Here is an 18,477-nt window from a genome sequence, read left to right on the forward strand (position 1 = left end):
TTTCAAGGTTTTGTAAATGCTAATTCCTAACTATATATGGTCTATAACCTATGGTTTTTTCAGTGAATTTCATTGGTTTTTTAACAGCTAATATCTGTAGCTGTAAAATGTATTCTTCTTTAAATCCAAAAATATATTTTATATGTTTATGAATAATTTTTTTTTTTTAATATTTTTTTTCTTCGTTCCCGCTTCGCGAATCGGGAAGCTTCCCGTTAGCTGACCTTGATGCCGCGAAATAGACCGCGAGCCGGTAAACGTTTCTTTACCGCAACTGCCGCGTTAGAAAACAACATCGTGACGCCTCCCGTCCGCATGACGTTTTACGTTGTCGCGTGATACGTCATATGACGTGCTACGTTAGCGAACTGGTACGCGAAGCGAGTCGCAAAGCGCAGGTTTCTGGAAGCAAACCGGGAGGCCCTGCAAAGCGCTTAACGTAAACACAGCAGGTCATGTGACTTGGTAATAACACTTCTCATTGGTTCATTTTACTTTTGGTTTCCTAATGATGTAAGACTAGGTCATATAATCTAAAATGAACACTTTTCATTGGTTAAGAACTCTTGTTTTTCCCAAATGATGAAAATCCCTCCTTCTTTCCTCACTCTGACTTTCATCATTGTAAGAGAAAGACCCTTTGTGATCACTGAGCAATGGCTTCTTTAGTAGCTTCAGCTGGTGCTTCCCCACCACCTCCACCACCTCCAAGGAAGAGTGGACCACCTGCTCAAGTTATAATTCAACAAGAAGAGGAAGAAGAGGAAGAGGAGGAAGAGCAGGAAGAGAGGCAGTTTTTGCCTGAGCAGCCCAGGACGTCTCACCGGAAAGAAAACTTCATTTGGCAATTCTTTAAAATTCCCAAAGGTCAGAAAAAGGTAAATGCAAGATACGTAACTTGCCTTATATGTCAAGATAGACTGTCCAGAGGGACCGACAAAAAATACAGTTTCGGAAACTACACAATGCATCGCCATATGACTAGGTGGCATCCTAACAACTACAGTGCTGCACAGTTTCGGAACGACCTAGATAATCTCCCTATTATGGCCAGAAGATCTGTTGTACCGGAAGTAACGGGACCAGAGGGCAGGGAGATGGTGCCAAATATACAAATGAGATTTGGTGAAGTAAAACACATCTGCGTATTTTGCGATGGATTCATTTGCTACGGAGAAAGAAGCATCACTCTGATCAACAGAGCTATTGACAATCATGCTCATGTTTGTCCGAAACGCCCCAAACAATAAATTCTTTTTTTTTTTTGTTGCTCCTGTTGAGCCCTTTACAATGAATCGTTTTCGTTGCCCCCTCCGAAAAAACCCCCCAAAAAATATGAAACTGTTCAGAAAAATTCAAAAAAAGTGAAAAAATGTTCAGAAAAATAAAAAAAAAAGTTCTTTTCAGAACTACCTCCCCGTTATTAAAAAATTGGTACAATATTTGGAACTGTGCCAACCTCTATTTCTCGTAGTTCGCTTCCCAGTTCGCTCGCCGGTACGCGAACCGGAAGTGAACCAAAAACAGTAAGTATAAGGGAAGGAAACAGACACTTATGTTAAAAGAAAGACAGCTATAGGGGACTAAACTAGAGATACTATTACCCGTAATCCACTGCTGATGATGTCACATATTACATCATTCATGACATGCTCAGTGACATCATCAGCAGAGGATTGCGGGTTTTTTGGCAACGTGCCTTATCCACGGTTTAATAACGCTGCCTTTTGCTTTATATAAGTTTTCAAATTGTATGAAATATATACCAATAGGTCGTTATGAACCTTTAGGTAGTGCTTTTCTTCATGAGGTCTGCTCGCTTCCATACACATACAGATGTTTCAAAGATGATCAAGAAGTTTATCTGAATGGAGAGGAATGCACTGAGACGCCAGATCATTCACTAATGTGTAGGCACATACAGTTAGACGGTTCATGCAACAAACACCGACCAAATATAGCTTGCGTGTTGCAAGGCACGCCAGTTCCTGCTATCATCCCCACGTTCAAGTTGTTGGAAAATGGTAGTTATTTGATGCTCAATAATGAAGATTGTTCTGGGTTAATTAAAAGTATTCCTTTTATCGTAACAGTAAGTGAACGGGTTATTTGCTACAGAAATGTTCTATTTCCTCCCACACATGAACATAGGGAGTTTTCAATCTCGCCACAAATACCAACCTTGGGAGCAGATTTCAACGGCATGGCAAGAATAAGAGCTCTTTTGTCTCAGAGAGAGATGGCCTTGAGTTCGGCCCGTGAAACTTTCGTGCTTCACATAGCGAACACCCGTACAGAGGTGCAGACCCTTTTCAATTCAGATTTGCCTTTCCATTTCAGCAAGATGGTTCCCACTATCTCTAACGCGTCCTCCACAAAGGCCCTGGCGCACTTTTTTAAAGTTGTTACCAGTGGTCTCGTGACTTCATTTGAGAAAATCTTTGGAGTCATCCCTGCTTTCTTTCATTCTATTTTTTTCCACTCTGCTTCGTGGATTGCCATTTTTACTTGCATTACCAGCGGACGCTCTTGTGCTTTTTTACATTTTTAAATATGGATGTCCCTCCTATGCAACCTACCGCCCTGCAGCTGCTGACACTGTTCCGCAATCGCATGCTAGAATATTATGGCACAATGCCGTTGGCGATATTAAGCACGGCATATGGATTATCTTTTCGATTCTCCTACTTCACCTGTGTCCAGCCTGTATTTCACTGCCTGACCTGTGATTTCGATTGGGCCATTGATTTGTGTCTCTGCGGACCGGTTTCTCCTGACGTCGACTTTAATCAGCTGATGACTCCTATCATTACTCACGAGTTGGTTTGTCCTGGCGAAAGGATTATGGCTGTGGCATTGATGCATGGACTACTTGGTCCCTGGAATTTACTGGCGGCAACACAGTCTTTCTTGGAACAGAGCTTTCTTGAAAACCCACCGAGCTGTCCTCTGATGGTGATAGAGGATCCGGTGCTGGGAGAGCACGTATGTTCTTTTCCGCTTTTAAATTGGATGGCTGAACTCTTTTCGGATGAAGACGGTGACTTCCTATTGGAGGCTGTTGCAGCTTATTTTGCATACACAGTTATGTCATAGACCTTTTTCATTTTTGATATGCTGAGTACTAGCATTTCATTGACAATTCATTGACTTATTTGTCAAGTTTTTATTATTTAGCTTGCCTATTGGCTTAAGACTCGATAAAGTACTTGGCTGTTTTATTTTTCTTTAGCATTAAATTTTCCTAGTTTTTAATGTTTTACCTTGCGGACCGTCCACATATAAAGTTGCAATCTGCTCTCATGAGATGGCACCTCTATTATCTTATTCAGTTCGTTTCCGGATCATGGGGAGGTGTCATCTAGGTCCTGGATATCTTTACACCGTGTTAAGCTAGCATGGGCTCATTACCGGTTTAAACGCCATTTTTCCTTTTTTGCAACTTCTGCACACGACACTTACTTGTTGCTTTAGCTTTCAACCTAATAGTTCATCGTGATTTACATGAGAATAATATGTTATTGCTCTACTATCTGCTTTACTTGTTAAACTATATCTGTACAGCGACTGCTGAAGTTTCAAGAACAACACGATACAGAATTATTATGAGGTCTGATCTCCACGACTTCATACTCATAACATAAGTGCAGCTTCTGCCAATTCTGGGCATGAGGCGGGTTTTATATTGCTTTGCCGAACACACATACACAACACTTGATGCGGTTCACATGATGAGAGAGCTGGTGTATGCTGATGTGATTCCTTCAAATCTAAGACACTAAAGTATGGGCACGCCCTAAACCAACACAAAGAGACCTTCTTAGCAAATAATATAATATGTGTATTAGGGAGGGTGAGATATAAGCAGCCGCGGGCCGTGGAGGGAGTTACGGTGAGGCAGGGAGGCGGGGAGGGGGAGAAGCAGGGTGGAGCCCTCTCCACCCTGCCCCTCCCCCTCCCCGCCTCCCTGCCCCACCGTAACTCCCTCCACGGCCCGCGGCTGCTTATAAGTGTTGATAACTCTTATTCATTTACAGCATGTTAACATACTGTCACCATTCGCTTTTTATGTACTAGTAACTATGCTGGTAATTTTGCTACTGATAATATGTGTACTTTTATTATCTAAGATACTACGCCTGAGAAGACGGCATTAGTAAATAAACATTTCAAATACACATGTGTTCTTCTTAACTCCATGTTCTGGTTTCTAAGAAATATATAACGACCGACTGTTCATCAGTTCCACGTATCCTGAGGTACTATAAGTTCATATTCTGGATTGTCTAAACATTGAGAGTTTGTTATATCCAATGTCACACTGTACCTAGCTTGCTAAGGGGTTTTTGATTACTAACGTGAGTTTTGGGGCACCCTAATTCGCCGAGGTTCCAATCCTCTGTGCACAGTTCTCTGTGAGAACAGAAACACTGCGACAGGGGCACCCCCGACCCTTGCTGGAGCTTCATCACACTTGCGATACAACTCCAGCAATGCGCCACCTTTACGGCACAGATACATCACGCATCTGTGCTGTTTTTGCCCCATGATGCGCCGCATTGTAAATCCAGCACACCATAGGTGTCGGAACAGCGGCACAGAATGACTAACACATCCCTGGTGATGCGCCAGTCATCATAAATCTATCCCTATGCTTCTTATCTTGTTCGAGATGAACCGCCATATGTATCATCAAAGTTTTTTGCATTTCCTAAATAGCGAACTTTAAGGAATAAATAGCGATTCTTTACCATTCCTAGTTTGCGATGAGCTATTTGCTAATTACCAATTACCCATTCATTTCCTTCATTTCGATAGGGCGGTTGGACTCACTTTTAGCTCGAACGGCTGAATGGATTTCCACGAAACTTGGCAAAATTGTAGGGACTGGTAGCCCGATGTGCCTTTGCTATGTCTCAAGATATATGCTCCAGTGGTTTTTACGAAAATTAACTTTGAAAAATATATATTGGGCTACATTGGCCTATATATATGTTGGAGCCCAAATGTAGCCCAATGTAGCCCAATGAAGCCCAATGAAGCCCAATGTAGCCCAAAGATGGCCGCCAGAGACAAAAAAAACAAATGTAGCCCAAATATCAGCCAGATGTAGCCCAACTATAGCCCAGTGACAGAATGACCAATCACCTTCGCAAACCTCCGTTACTCGAAGCGGAGCGCTGTTACAGATATATATCTTTTTTTGAACGTTAATTTCTCAAAATCCACTGGAGCACATATATTGAGACCTAGCAAAGGCACATCGGGCTACCAGTCCCTAATATTTTGCCAAATTTCGTGCAAATCCATTCAGCCGTTCGATTATTATTATTATTTTTTTTTTTTGCCCCGCGGGGCCCTTTTAAAACCTCCATATCAAACCTAGGGGGTCAGCGAGGATCTACTATGCCCCCTTATGGTTATTTCCCCCTTCGCTTTGGCCTCCTCTTGTCTCTCGATCCTACCGAGAGACAAGATGGCGGCCGCTACGGACTGTTTGGAATGTTGACAGACGCCGGAGAACCAATCAGCTTCGCTTCACAAAGCTCCGTTGCGCGAAAAGTACGCGTCCTGGGCCGCTGCCCAGTCCGCTGTTACAGATATGTATCTTTTTTTAAACGTTAATTTCTCAAAATCCACTGGAGCACATATATTGAGACCTACAAAAGGCACATCGGGCTACCAGTCCCTACAATTTTGCCAAGTTTCGTGCAAATCCATTCAGCCGTTCGCGCTAAAAGTGAGGCCAACCGCCCTATGGAAATTAACATGGGAAAAACGCGTTTTGGGACCCCCCTTTTTTCTCGGCCCCCCCTTGACGAACCCCCCCAACATTTTCAGGGGCTGCTCAGAAACAAAATGTGCCATTTTCCTGAAAATTTCAGCCAATTCCGTCCACAAACGCGAAAGTTATTAGACATAGAATTTTCAAAAATCCCATAGAGAAAAAATCCTAACTATATATACCTACTGGCGACCGCCAGTAGGTAATATATATATATATATATATATATATATATATATATATATATATATATATATATATATTAAAGCTCCAAGTTTGCCCCCTAGGCATAGAGGCACTCCACTCCAGGTATCAGTGAGCCATTTATTGGTAAAGAACAGCAACAGCATACCAATACGTAATTCCAGCTTTGTGTCGTCGTTTTGCCTGACGCGTTTCAGTGCCCTTCGCACTTTCCTCAGAGGCACGACAGTCGTTGCAGGCGCAGCAGAACCACCGCCCTTAAGTGCACAGTTCACGCCCTCCGATGGGCTGCCTCAATAGGCATGTGGGCTTATGGGTCTTGTAGTTCATAATTAAACTCCCAAATGGGTGCCTTGGTTACTGGCTGGCGAAAAAAGTTTAAAGCCCTCAGATGAGCCTCGGCATGCCGGTCTGTTCATAAATCCATACCCGATGTCCCACATAGCGGCTCCGTAGGATGTGAAGCTCGTGGCCCCAGCTTTAGCGGGGTGGTGCCTCTATCGCGGCTGGGCTGCCGCGTAAATATTAAAGCTCCAAGTTTGCCCCCTAGGCATAGAGGCACTCCACTCCAGGTATCAGTGAGCCATTTATTGGTAAAGAACAGCAACAGCATACCAATACGTAATTCCAGCTTTGTGTCGTCGTTTTGCCTGACGCGTTTCAGTGCCCTTCGCACTTTCCTCAGAGGCACGACAGTCTTTGCAGGCGCAGCAGAACCAATGCCCTTAAGTGCACAGTTCACGCCCTCCGATGGGCTGCCTCAATAGGCATGTGGGCTTATGGGTCTTGTAGTTCATAATTAAACTCCCAAATGGGTGCCTTGGTTACTGGCTGGCGAAAAAAGTTTAAAGCCCTCAGATGAGCCTCGGCATGCCGGTCTGTTCATAAATCCATACCCGATGTCCCACATAGCGGCTCCGTAGGATGTGAAGCTCGTGGCCCCAGCTTTAGCGGGGTGGTGCCTCTATCGCGGCTGGGCTGCCGCGTAAATATTAAAGCTCCAAGTTTGCCCCCTAGGCATAGAGGCACTCCACTCCAGGTATCAGTGAGCCATTTATTGGTAAAGAACAGCAACAGCATACCAATACGTAATTCCAGCTTTGTGTCGTCGTTTTGCCTGACGCGTTTCAGTGCCCTTCGCACTTTCCTCAGAGGCACGACAGTCTTTGCAGGCGCAGCAGAACCACCGCCCTTAAGTGCACAGTTCACGCCCTCCGATGGGCTGCCTCAATAGGCATGTGGGCTTATGGGTCTTGTAGTTCATAATTAAACTCCCAAATGGGTGCCTTGGTTACTGGCTGGCGAAAAAAGTTTAAAGCCCTCAGATGAGCCTCGGCATGCCGGTCTGTTCATAAATCCATACCCGATGTCCCACATAGCGGCTCCGTAGGATGTGAAGCTCGTGGCCCCAGCTTTAGCGGGGTGGTGCCTCTATCGCGGCTGGGCTGCCGCGTAAATATTAAAGCTCCAAGTTTGCCCCCTAGGCATAGAGGCACTCCACTCCAGGTATCAGTGAGCCATTTATTGGTAAAGAACAGCAACAGCATACCAATACGTAATTCCAGCTTTGTGTCGTCGTTTTGCCTGACGCGTTTCAGTGCCCTTCGCACTTTCCTCAGAGGCACGACAGTCTTTGCAGGCGCAGCAGAACCACCGCCAGCCAGTAACCAAGGCACCCATTTGGGAGTTTAATTATGAACTACAAGACCCATAAGCCCACATGCCTATTGAGGCAGCCCATCGGAGGGCGTGAACTGTGCACTTAAGGGCGGTGGTTCTGCTGCGCCTGCAAAGACTGTCGTGCCTCTGAGGAAAGTGCGAAGGGCACTGAAACGCGTCAGGCAAAACGACGACACAAAGCTGGAATTACGTATTGGTATGCTGTTGCTGTTCTTTACCAATAAATGGCTCACTGATACCTGGAGTGGAGTGCCTCTATGCCTAGGGGGCAAACTTGGAGCTTTAATATATATATATATATATATATATATATATATATATATATATATATATATATATGTATAGATATAGATATAGACACAGATATAGACACAGATATAGATATAGATAAATAGATCGATAGATAGATAGATAGATATATGTGTGTGTGTGTGTGCGTGAGTGTGTGTATGTGCATTTATATGTTTATACAGATGCATATATACCCACACACATATATATATATACCCGGAGCACCACTCACCTGGGAGCCACTGCTGCATCCTGGGACACTGAGTCCGGAGATCTTCTGTGACCAGCTGAACTGAGTAAATTAGTGCCGAGGGGCGGAGCCGTTACTTGGTTGGGCTTTTTAAGGACTACAGAAACGTGATTTTCATTTATATTCACCGCAGGCGCTGACGAAGGCCAAACCGGCCGAAATGCATTCGCCATTTATTTTGTGAACAATAAACGGAGCTGCTTTCAATCCCCGCTGAGGCTTCTGCTTCTGTCACTTGAGAGGAGGTTTTGTTTATCATCAATTTCACGCGCATTCCAGATGCGCGTTCAGCAGCCCCCTCATCGTAAGTGGCCTGGAGACTCTGGTCTATGCTACGGCATTTTGTTTCTTTCATGCTATGGGAAATCTTCAGGCTCGCCAAACATTTCCGACGACATTTGGAGCGGTTTACTGAGGCATTGCCACGACCTGGGCGGGTTGCACTGTCTCCCTGCCTCCGCTGATTGTAAACTCGGACATTTGGCAGATGGGGTGAGGGGACCTGAGGCAGCACCATGAATTGCGGAGTTACAGCACGCTATGTAGAAATGCCAAACCCTCAGCTATTTTCTCGGTCTTTGCCGAGAACGACCCGGAGCACCACTCACCTGGGAGCCACTGCTGCATCCTGGGACACTGAGTCCGGAGATCTTCTGTGACCAGCTGAACTGAGTAAATTAGTGCCGAGGGGCGGAGCCGTTACTTGGTTGGGCTTTTTAAGGACTACAGAAACGTGAGTTTCATTTATATTCACCGCAGGCGCTGACGAAGGCCAAACCGGCCGAAATGCATTCGCCATTTATTTTGTGAACAATAAACGGAGCTGCTTTCAATCCCCGCTGAGGCTTCTGATTCTGTCACTTGAGAGGAGGTTTTGTTTATCATATATATATATATATATATATATATATATATATATATATATATATATAATATATATATTTATTATAGTTCAGAGTGTGCAAAATGCTAATTTTTATCATTGGAGTGAGTCACTGCGTCCCTTCCCTTCCTCAACAGTGGTAATCTCTGCATCTGCATGTATGGTTTATGCCTAGGCATAGTGTCATGCGTACTTGTTTTAACAAAAGACATTCAACCCCAACCAGAAAGTAAGGGGTTACATTTGTGCAGTATGGAAAAATTACATTGAAGAGACAACAGAACTATTAGAAAAGTTGAATCCCTCTGTAAAGCAATTGTTACGTGCATTTTGTGAGACGGTAAAAAGTGTTGTCTTATGTAAATTTTGCTGTACTGTAGTAATATACGTGTAAGTATGCATTTGGTAGTACAATTGCTGTACGTCTAGTTACTAGAATCATTTATTTTCCTAGCCAGGTATTATTTTCATTCCATACCCTATTCCCGCTCTTATCTCCTTTGTCCCCCTCCCTCCACCATATCTTCTACAGATTTCCAAAGGGGCCATACTGGCCTCTGCACAAGGCATTGCAGATCATTCCATTTCTCTATCCCGGTGGTTCTCAACTTATGGTCCAAGGAAACCTTGGGATCCACAAGGCCTACTCGGGGGGGTGGGGGGGGGGGGTTTCTCCGCAACTGTTTTACAAAATTAAATAATATTAAAATGAATCAATTGAAATTAAACAAAAGTACACACAAACAAGGGAGTAATAAGGAAAATGTGAAAGCTTTTCTTATATGTGACTGTGAATTACACAAAATATTTCAATATTTGTGTATTTGTTTGGTGTATACTTGTTTTTGCATTTTTGTCTATTGTTTTGATTTTGAAATCATAGAAATTGCTTAGGCCGTGGTCCCCTTCTTCCAATAATGACTTAGTGAGGGTCCTCCGATTCGAGTAATGATTCAGTGGGGTCCACAGAGGTCAGAAGGTTAAGAACTGTTGTTCTAGAGTGCTGTCTATGCCTCACTGCCTGCCTGCAGCAGACAGTCGGGAAGGGTGACCATAGAATGCCCTACTTTCCAGCACCCTTGGTCTTGTATCTATCCAGCCCAGATTTTGTTTCTTTCACTATGCACTGTTGAGTCTCACCTGATGGCTTCCTCCAAACCCAACCACCACTGTCTATGCAGGGCGTCGGTACCCCAACCACCATGCTTTCGCCCCTCCACTGTCAGGCTAACAGACGACTCCATGTCATCAGGGCGCCATTTTGTTGCCCTGGGCTTTCCTTTAACAATCTAATTATTGTAGTGACTGATTGTTTTGGAGTTTGGTGATGTTGACAGTTTTTGGTTGTGAATGGTTCTGGACGAATGAGGTGTATCAGTCAGCATAGTCATGCATGGTACACTCGCACAATAAGTACTTTTATTCCCCCTTGCAAGGCCTGCATTTAAAGCTAGTGTATGTTTCTCTTAATTGACTGGTATGTTCAGGGTCATATAAACACCATATTAAGGTTGTCTCTGTAGACTCCACAGTCTGAGGACCTGAGCAGCACGGTGTATACACAAAGTACAACAATGACGTTTCTAAGGATGGTTTGGCTCAATCTGCCATAGCTGTGTTGTGTCTTTCAGTTACTTCTGCCTTCGCTAATTTAAACTCCTGTTTTATCCTCCCTTTTCCTCCTGCTCTGTTTCTCCACCACCTGACACATTACATCATTTAATGTCTGTATTCTTTTTTTAACTTTTGTTTGCCTTTGAACCTCATTTTCCCGCCAATATAATTTCCTTTTCTATATGGCTCTCTTTCACTTTCTAAACCCTTCCCCCCTCTACTGATCTCTGCCTCCTTACTTCTCTTCACCTGTCCCTCTCTCTTCACCTACTGGCCATCCTGCGTCCTTATCACTCCTTCTTAACAACCTCAATTGTTCCTCTTCCTCCATTTCTCTGTTCTCTGTGTCTTTTCTCGTGCTGGGTTTTGCCTCTTACTCTTTCCCCTAATATTTTCACTTGACCCTCACATCTCTTTTGCTTCTGTCATTCTATATCTCTTATCCTCTTCACTCTTTGTTTTTCTTTCCTCTCTTCTTCCTCCTCTCCTGGCTGTTTTTGTTTAGCACTATCTCACTCCTCTCATTTTCTCTGGGTTTGTTTTTTTCCACATTCTCCTTACCACTAATGCTTGTCATTCTTGGCTTGTCTGGTCTCTTTGCCTCCACCCGCTTGGGCTGTACTCATGTGGTCACCCCATCCCACTCCTCTTCCCTCTGTGCCTCTGGTTCACCCCTCAGGTACACCGCGGTGATCATGCCAGTGCAGTACAACACCGGCGAGACCTCTTGCAGGCGCGTCTCCCTCATGATTCTGACTGTCTGGGTCTTGTCCTTCGCAGTCTCCTGCCCACTCCTGTTTGGATTCAACACCACAGGTAAGCGACATCGAACATGCTATGCCTCTAATCTCTTTTGTTTGTGCGCGCACATGTGTGTTTTACTATCCTTGTAGGGACTTAGGTATGATAACATATTCACACTGTGGGGACTTGATTGCACTGTGGGGACCTGAACCCAAATCCCCACAATGCAATATCATCCAAATATTAAAAAATGACTTTCCATACGTCTGTGCCAATTTTGACAACTTTTTAAAATTTGACCTTGTGGGGACCTGTGTTTCATCATGTGTGTTTATGTTTTTGCTCACGTCTGCCCCTGTAGACATGATGCTGCACTGCAGCCTTAACACACCAAGCTGTCTAAACACACCTTATGATAGAAGCAGACAAGACAATCGGTCCAAAGGTAAAAGGTGCACCGTTCAGAACACATTTCACTGAAAACCAATGCTTTTTCAGTGTAGCATTTACTCTGTTTCTTAAATTATCAATTCATTGCAGATAATGACTTTGCTTTGCATGTTTATATAATACAAGTCTTTATTTTTGCCTCCTAAAAAGCACAGCATTAAACAATTTGATCTTTTTGTTTTTACTTTTACCACTACTTGATATAGTAACAATTTCAAAAGTAAAAGGGCTTCATTGTTGCAGTGTAATTGTTGAAAGCTGAAATTTTTGAGTGACTGCAGCCCCGCAGGCCAGAACAAAGAAAAGTATAAATTTTGAGGCTGGACAGTTCCATCTCTTGCTGCCCTCCTTTACGTTTAGTTTTTATGTGGGGATTTACTTTTTGTAAAACGGATTTGTTTACAGGACCCATACCTGAGCAGCAATACCCATCACTATTCCAATACTGTTAACTCACTGCTCACATACAACCTGTCAGAGCACTCACCTCAGCTGACTCTCAATCACCTCCAGCTATTTCAGTATTTTGAATTCTAGACAGCTGTGCCAGTGTGTCTGCTCTAATCTGCATCTCCCCATGCTCATCTTGTAACAGAACCCACACATAATGGGGAGAGTCCCTGCCTACAACACACTCAATTCAGATTTCTGTTTGGCATTCACCATCAGGTTTTAGAAGTTAGACAAAGTTTTTTGGCTGCTAAAATGGCATTTGTTGCATTAAGAAAACCTATTTTTACAGTCACAAATTCTGAATCAGAATATTTGCGACTGCAAAATAGGTTGGTATATCTTGCCCTATATTTGCAGCTGTGTCATTGTCTAAGTCTTTCGGAAGAGTCTTTCATGTATCACTCTTTGCAAAGAAAACACGCAAACATCCGTCCTTGTCAATAATTGTCCATTTTTGCCACCGAAACAGATAGTCAGTATGTAGATCATGTTTTATAATGTGTACACAAATGTATAAAACGTTGCTGCTGCAACAAAGGACCTTCTGTGGCTATTGCCTTATTAATTACTTATTGTGTAAGAGGAACAGTTTAAAAGCAATGTGGGGTGTGCGCATAAATCAATAAAGTGGGTGCACAATATAAATTTCATCCGTCGATAATCCATACAAATGTATCTGCCATTCACACTGAAGGCTGCACGTGCATGGAATGTTATCAAAATAGAGTTGCAGAGAAAATGCAGTCTGTACAAGCAGTGTCCAATGTGTACACAGCCCGCCATTACCATGGTTGAAACACACAGGACCATGGACAAGAGATTATGTGATTGTCCATTTTGAGAACGGTCTGACTGCATACAATGCATGCATTCTACTACACAGAAGATAAATTAAATCTCACAGAATTTCCACAAAAGCATGCAGCAAGAAAACATAAAGTCAAAGTCTGTGTAAGCAAGATTGTGTGTGTATGTGTGTGTATATATATATATATATATATATATATATATATATATATATATATATATATATATATATATTTATATATATATATATATATCAAAAACAGCTTTCCATTCATCCGAATAGACGTACTCGACACACGTAGAGTTGCTGGTGCACGAAATTTATTTGGCAGGAAACAACGAGTTTCACCTTGCGGCTTAATCACGTTTCAGCCGTGGAAACCCAAGAGGTGTCCTTTTACTCTGTTATACAACATAGAAATAGGACTCATCACCCATATGTGTGTAAAGCGATACCAATTTGGCGGCCATATGTAAAAGAGCAAAAATACATAGTTAGATACAATTTTTCTTTGATCTCATTTCTATGTACAAAATATGTTGTTGTTATTATTATCTCATGTTCGGACCATCAAGGCCATACACATTAATAAAACATCTATGTGATTATGTAAAGATCACAGTGCATTTAAAAAGTTTATATCTTTGTCTATTGCAATTCTGTGTACCTCAATAAATACATCACTGTAACATACGCATAGTCAGCCTTAGTCCAGTGCCTGTGTAACCAAATATCCTCGTATTTTACGGAGTCGATGTTACTATCGCAAATCGATAAAGTTTGCGAATTCAAACAACAGTCAAAAAATTTTACTTAGGCACACAGGATCATAGTAGTGCAAATTGTCACGCCCCAGTGGGCAAGAGTACTTTGACATCTTCCGCGCCACAATGGGCACACATAGTCGTCTATGATAATGTATATGAATTCTTAGTCTTTCCAACGTCATGTTACTCAATAAAACACAGCACACTTCATCCAAAGAGGAAGTGAAATCTACCCAAGTGGGCCAATGCTATTTCAAAATCCAAGCGCCAGTGGGCAATTCAAACGTGCCAAAAACAGGAGATCTTGAGACTGACTTAGTTCATTCAATGTTCACACATGTCTCTCTAGACTGGCTGGTTCCAATGTTAACATATCTAATGTGCAAGAAATGTTTCTTCAATATTCAAATGAGATCTGCTCCGTATAACATGGTTCCATCATTTCATCATGGTATCTGTAAAAAGTTAAAAAATACAAAAAATATATATAAAATCATATGTACAATCAGACACCTGGAAGACAATTAACAGCCTACTTCCATAATTTCATAATTTCAAGATTTCACAATATTCATTCTGCTAGGTGCACAGCTAATTCTTCACTTGAATTTAATCCATCAGGTAGAATGTTCACTATCCTGAAAGCGCTATCATGCAACATCATGTACTGCGTTTACGTACTAATCTGTCCGTGTGACAGATGGTACGTGGGAAGCACAATACATAGAGCAAAAGTGAGGGTAATGCAACATTTGAGGGCAATCAGGAGCAACAATCCACAATACCCGGTGGCACGCCATTTCTATGACTGCCATTTTCAAAACGAAAATCTGTTGCGGATGGTGGTCATAGACATGGTAGATTTGGGAATTCGTGGAGGCAACAGAAAACTGGCTCTACGCAAATTAGAGTCGAGGTATATTATCGATTTTGAATGTATGGCTCCAAATGGATTAAATTCAAATGAAGAATTAGCTGTGCACCTAGCAGAATGAATATTGTGAAATCTTGAAATTATGAAATTATGAAATTATGGAAGTAGGCTGTTAATTGTCTTCCAGGTGTCTGATTGTACATGTGATTTTATATATATTTTTTGTATTTTTTAACTTTTTACAGATACCATGATAAAATGATGAAACCAGATCTCATTTGAATATTGAAGAAACATTTCTTGCACATTAGATATGTTAACATATAACATAGGAACCAGCCAGTCTAGAGAGACCTGTGTGAACATTGAATGAACTAAGTCAGTCTCAAGATCTCCTGTTTTTGGCACGTTTGAATTGCCCACTGGGGCTTGGATTTTGAAATAGCATTGGCCCACTTGGGTAGATTTCACTTCCTCTTTGGATGAAGTGTGCTGTGTTTTATTGAGTAACATGACGTTGGAAAGACTAAGAATTCATATACATTATCATAGACGACTATGTGTGCCCATTGTGGCGTGGAAGATGTCAAAGTACCCCTCTGGGACGTGACAATTTGCACTACTATGATCCTGTGTGCCTAAGTAAAAAGTTTTGACTGTTGTTTGAATTCGCAAACTTTATCGATTTGCGATAGTAACATCGAGTCCGTAAAATACGAGGATATTTGGTTACACAGGCACTGGACTAAGGCTGACTATGCGTAGGTTACAGTGATGTATTTATTGAGGTACACAGAATTGCAATAGACAAAGATATAAACTTTTTAAATGCACTGTGATCTTTACATAATCGCATAGATGTTTTATTAATTTGTATGGCCTTGATAGTCCGAACATGAGATAATAATAACAACAACATATTTTGTACATAGAAATGAGATCAAAGAAAAATTGTATCTAACTATGTATTTATGCTCTTTTACATATGGCCGGCAAATTGGTATCGCTTTACACACATATGGGTGATGAGTCCTATTTCTATGTTGTATAACAGAGTAAAAGGACACCTCTTGGGTTTCCACGGCTGAAACGTGATCAAGCCGCAAGGTGAAACGCGTTGTTTCTTGCCAAATAAATTTCGTGCACTAGCAACTCTACGTGTGTCGAGTACGTCTATTCGGATGAATGGAAAGCTGTTTTTGATATTTTGGATGACCGGGAGCCCTACCTCGACCCGCCCGCGAGCGGGACTGGCATTCATACCGGAACTTTGAAAAATATATATATGTGCCAACTCATAACACACTCGTCTTCCACAACGAAATTACGGGGATGGACCAACTTTGTATCCCAGCATTATTTTATTCACTCTTCACAATCCCATAGCTGTCAAGACGCGTTTCGGCCGTCGAAGCGGCCTTGATCACCTATATATATTACCTACTGGCGGTCTACAGTAGGTAGTTATAGTTAGGGCCTTGTTTCTATTTAAAAAGCGTTTTTTCTTTTGCCAATATCTTTGGCGCTGGTTGACAAATCTTTGTGAAATTTTCAAAACTAATGGAGTGCTCCGGTTAGCTCCTGTCTTGAAAGTTTCGGGGTGAAAGTGGGGGCCGAGAAAAAAGAGGGGTCCCAAAACGCGTTTTCCCCATGTTAATTTCCATAGGAAACTTTAGACAAAGCTACAGCCCGAACTGCTAAATGGAATGACACCAAATTTGGCAAAAAGGTAGCTCTTGGTTCAGAAAGAGCCCTTTTTTTGAATGGTGTAAATCGGTTTAGTAGTTCCTGTGAAATTAGAAAAAGAAAAATATTGATATCTGAGCACCGAGGAGGGTTCGCGAACCCTCCCCGGAATGAGCTTCACTTTGATTGGCTGCCAACACTCCAAACCAGGAAGTGTTGGCAGCCATCTTGTGACTCGGTAAAACCGAGTCACAAGAAAACAGTGAAATACAGGTTAAAAAACAAGAATCAGGAGCCCTGACAATGTTCCCTCTGGCAAAAATGGTGAACGAAACATGTTGGCTGTGCGCCAGTTTTAAAAGATTGATTGAATAAAGAAGTCATTTTGGAACTGACTTCGACGTATGTGTATTGACTTCGCAACGAGTGCACCTTCCGTTTCCTCCTGTGAACCTGGCTACTACTGACACCTCTGGACCCATGGGAAGTGTTTGCACCACCCTCTGAATTTAATGTACATATGGACTGGATGTGCTTGACCTTGGTCTGCCGTTTGCCCTTTCTTTGTTAACCAATAACTACATACCCACTCACTGATTCTTAGGTTTACACACACATCCACTCACTCATCCGTACAGTCACTCATACTTATGGTCACTCAGTACAGGACTATCATATGCACTCATACATCTATATAGACACTCACACACTGCCACTCATCCATAGAGTTACTCACACACCTAGTCAGTCATCCAAATAATTAATCACACTGCCATTTATTCACCTATACAGTTACACACATACCAGCTCACTTACTCATACAAATACTAGCACATTCTTACGCTCTTATACAATCACTGATACAAGCACACACTCATCCATACAGCCACTCTCACAATCACACACTCTCACATATAACCATTAATATACTCCAACACACATATATACTGCCTTTCACATATGAAGTTACTCACACATGTACCACTGAGATATACATTCACTCACTAACACAGCCATACACACACTCACCTGCCCATACAGTCCATCACAGATGCACTCTTGAAACCATGCACCCAGTGAATCACCCACTCACACATCTATGCACAGAGTCACACACACCCCACCCACACAAACACTCAGGCACCCATACAGATACTCAGACAACCAATCAATAACACATATAGACACTCATGTAGCTATTCACAAACCCATGCAGCCGCTTACACACCAACAGACAGACAGATACAGACATTCACACAGTTTAGTCACTAACCCATGCATTCAGTAAGATACGTTTAATCACTCACTTTTAGAGTCAGTCACGCACCTACTAAATCATCCATTCAGCCACTTATACACTTGCTCATTCTTCAATACGCCTTTCCCTATATATATTAAGCATATTTAAACTTTACAGAAACACACAGTCACTGGATGATGTCATCAGTGATGTCATCAGTGATGTCATTTGAGACATCATCAGTGATGTCATCAGTGATGTCACTGACCATGTCATGAGTGATGTAATATGTGACGTCATCAGCAATGCATTGTGGGAGCACGAGTTTTAGGTAGCTGAACTAACTATAACGGGGGGATTTCTCTGGTTTTGTAAGAGTGAAATTTCCAACTGTTATGTTATGTTATGTTATGTTAATAACTTTTATTCAGCGCACAGCTGCCCCAGCGAAGGGGCGTCCTGGCGCCTGATCATGTACAATAACATAACAGGTCAGAGCTGAAAAGGGAAAGAATCAATTAACCGAAGCAAACAGGTGGGTTTTAATGGCGCGCCTGAAAAGAATTAGGCTATTTAGGGCACGGATGTGTACAGGAAGGGAATTCCACAAATCAGCCGCCAGAACACGAAAAAATCGTCCACCCATCCTACTCAGTCTAAACCTAGGCTTAATCGCCAGATGGTGAGATTCAGACCTGAGGGACCGCGTGGGGACATACGGAGAGATAAGGCTCGCGAGGGCAGGAGG

The 18,477-nt window shown here is 42.4% G+C and overlaps 1 protein-coding gene across 1 annotated transcript in view; it reads left to right on the forward strand.

Annotated features, from left to right (window-relative positions):
* Window positions 1-18,477, forward strand: part of DRD3 (dopamine receptor D3) — an 857,963-nt gene that overhangs the window by 528,289 nt on the left and 311,197 nt on the right. Inside the window, exon 3 of the mRNA XM_078655903.1 lies at window positions 11,387-11,523. Coding sequence (XP_078512029.1) covers window positions 11,387-11,523 — 137 coding nt within the window. The remainder of the gene's footprint in view (window positions 1-11,386; window positions 11,524-18,477) is intronic.

The sequence above is a fragment of the Lissotriton helveticus genome, chromosome 8, assembly GCF_964261635.1.
Source record: "Lissotriton helveticus chromosome 8, aLisHel1.1, whole genome shotgun sequence".
In the NCBI taxonomy this organism is placed as follows: domain Eukaryota; kingdom Metazoa; phylum Chordata; class Amphibia; order Caudata; family Salamandridae; genus Lissotriton; species Lissotriton helveticus.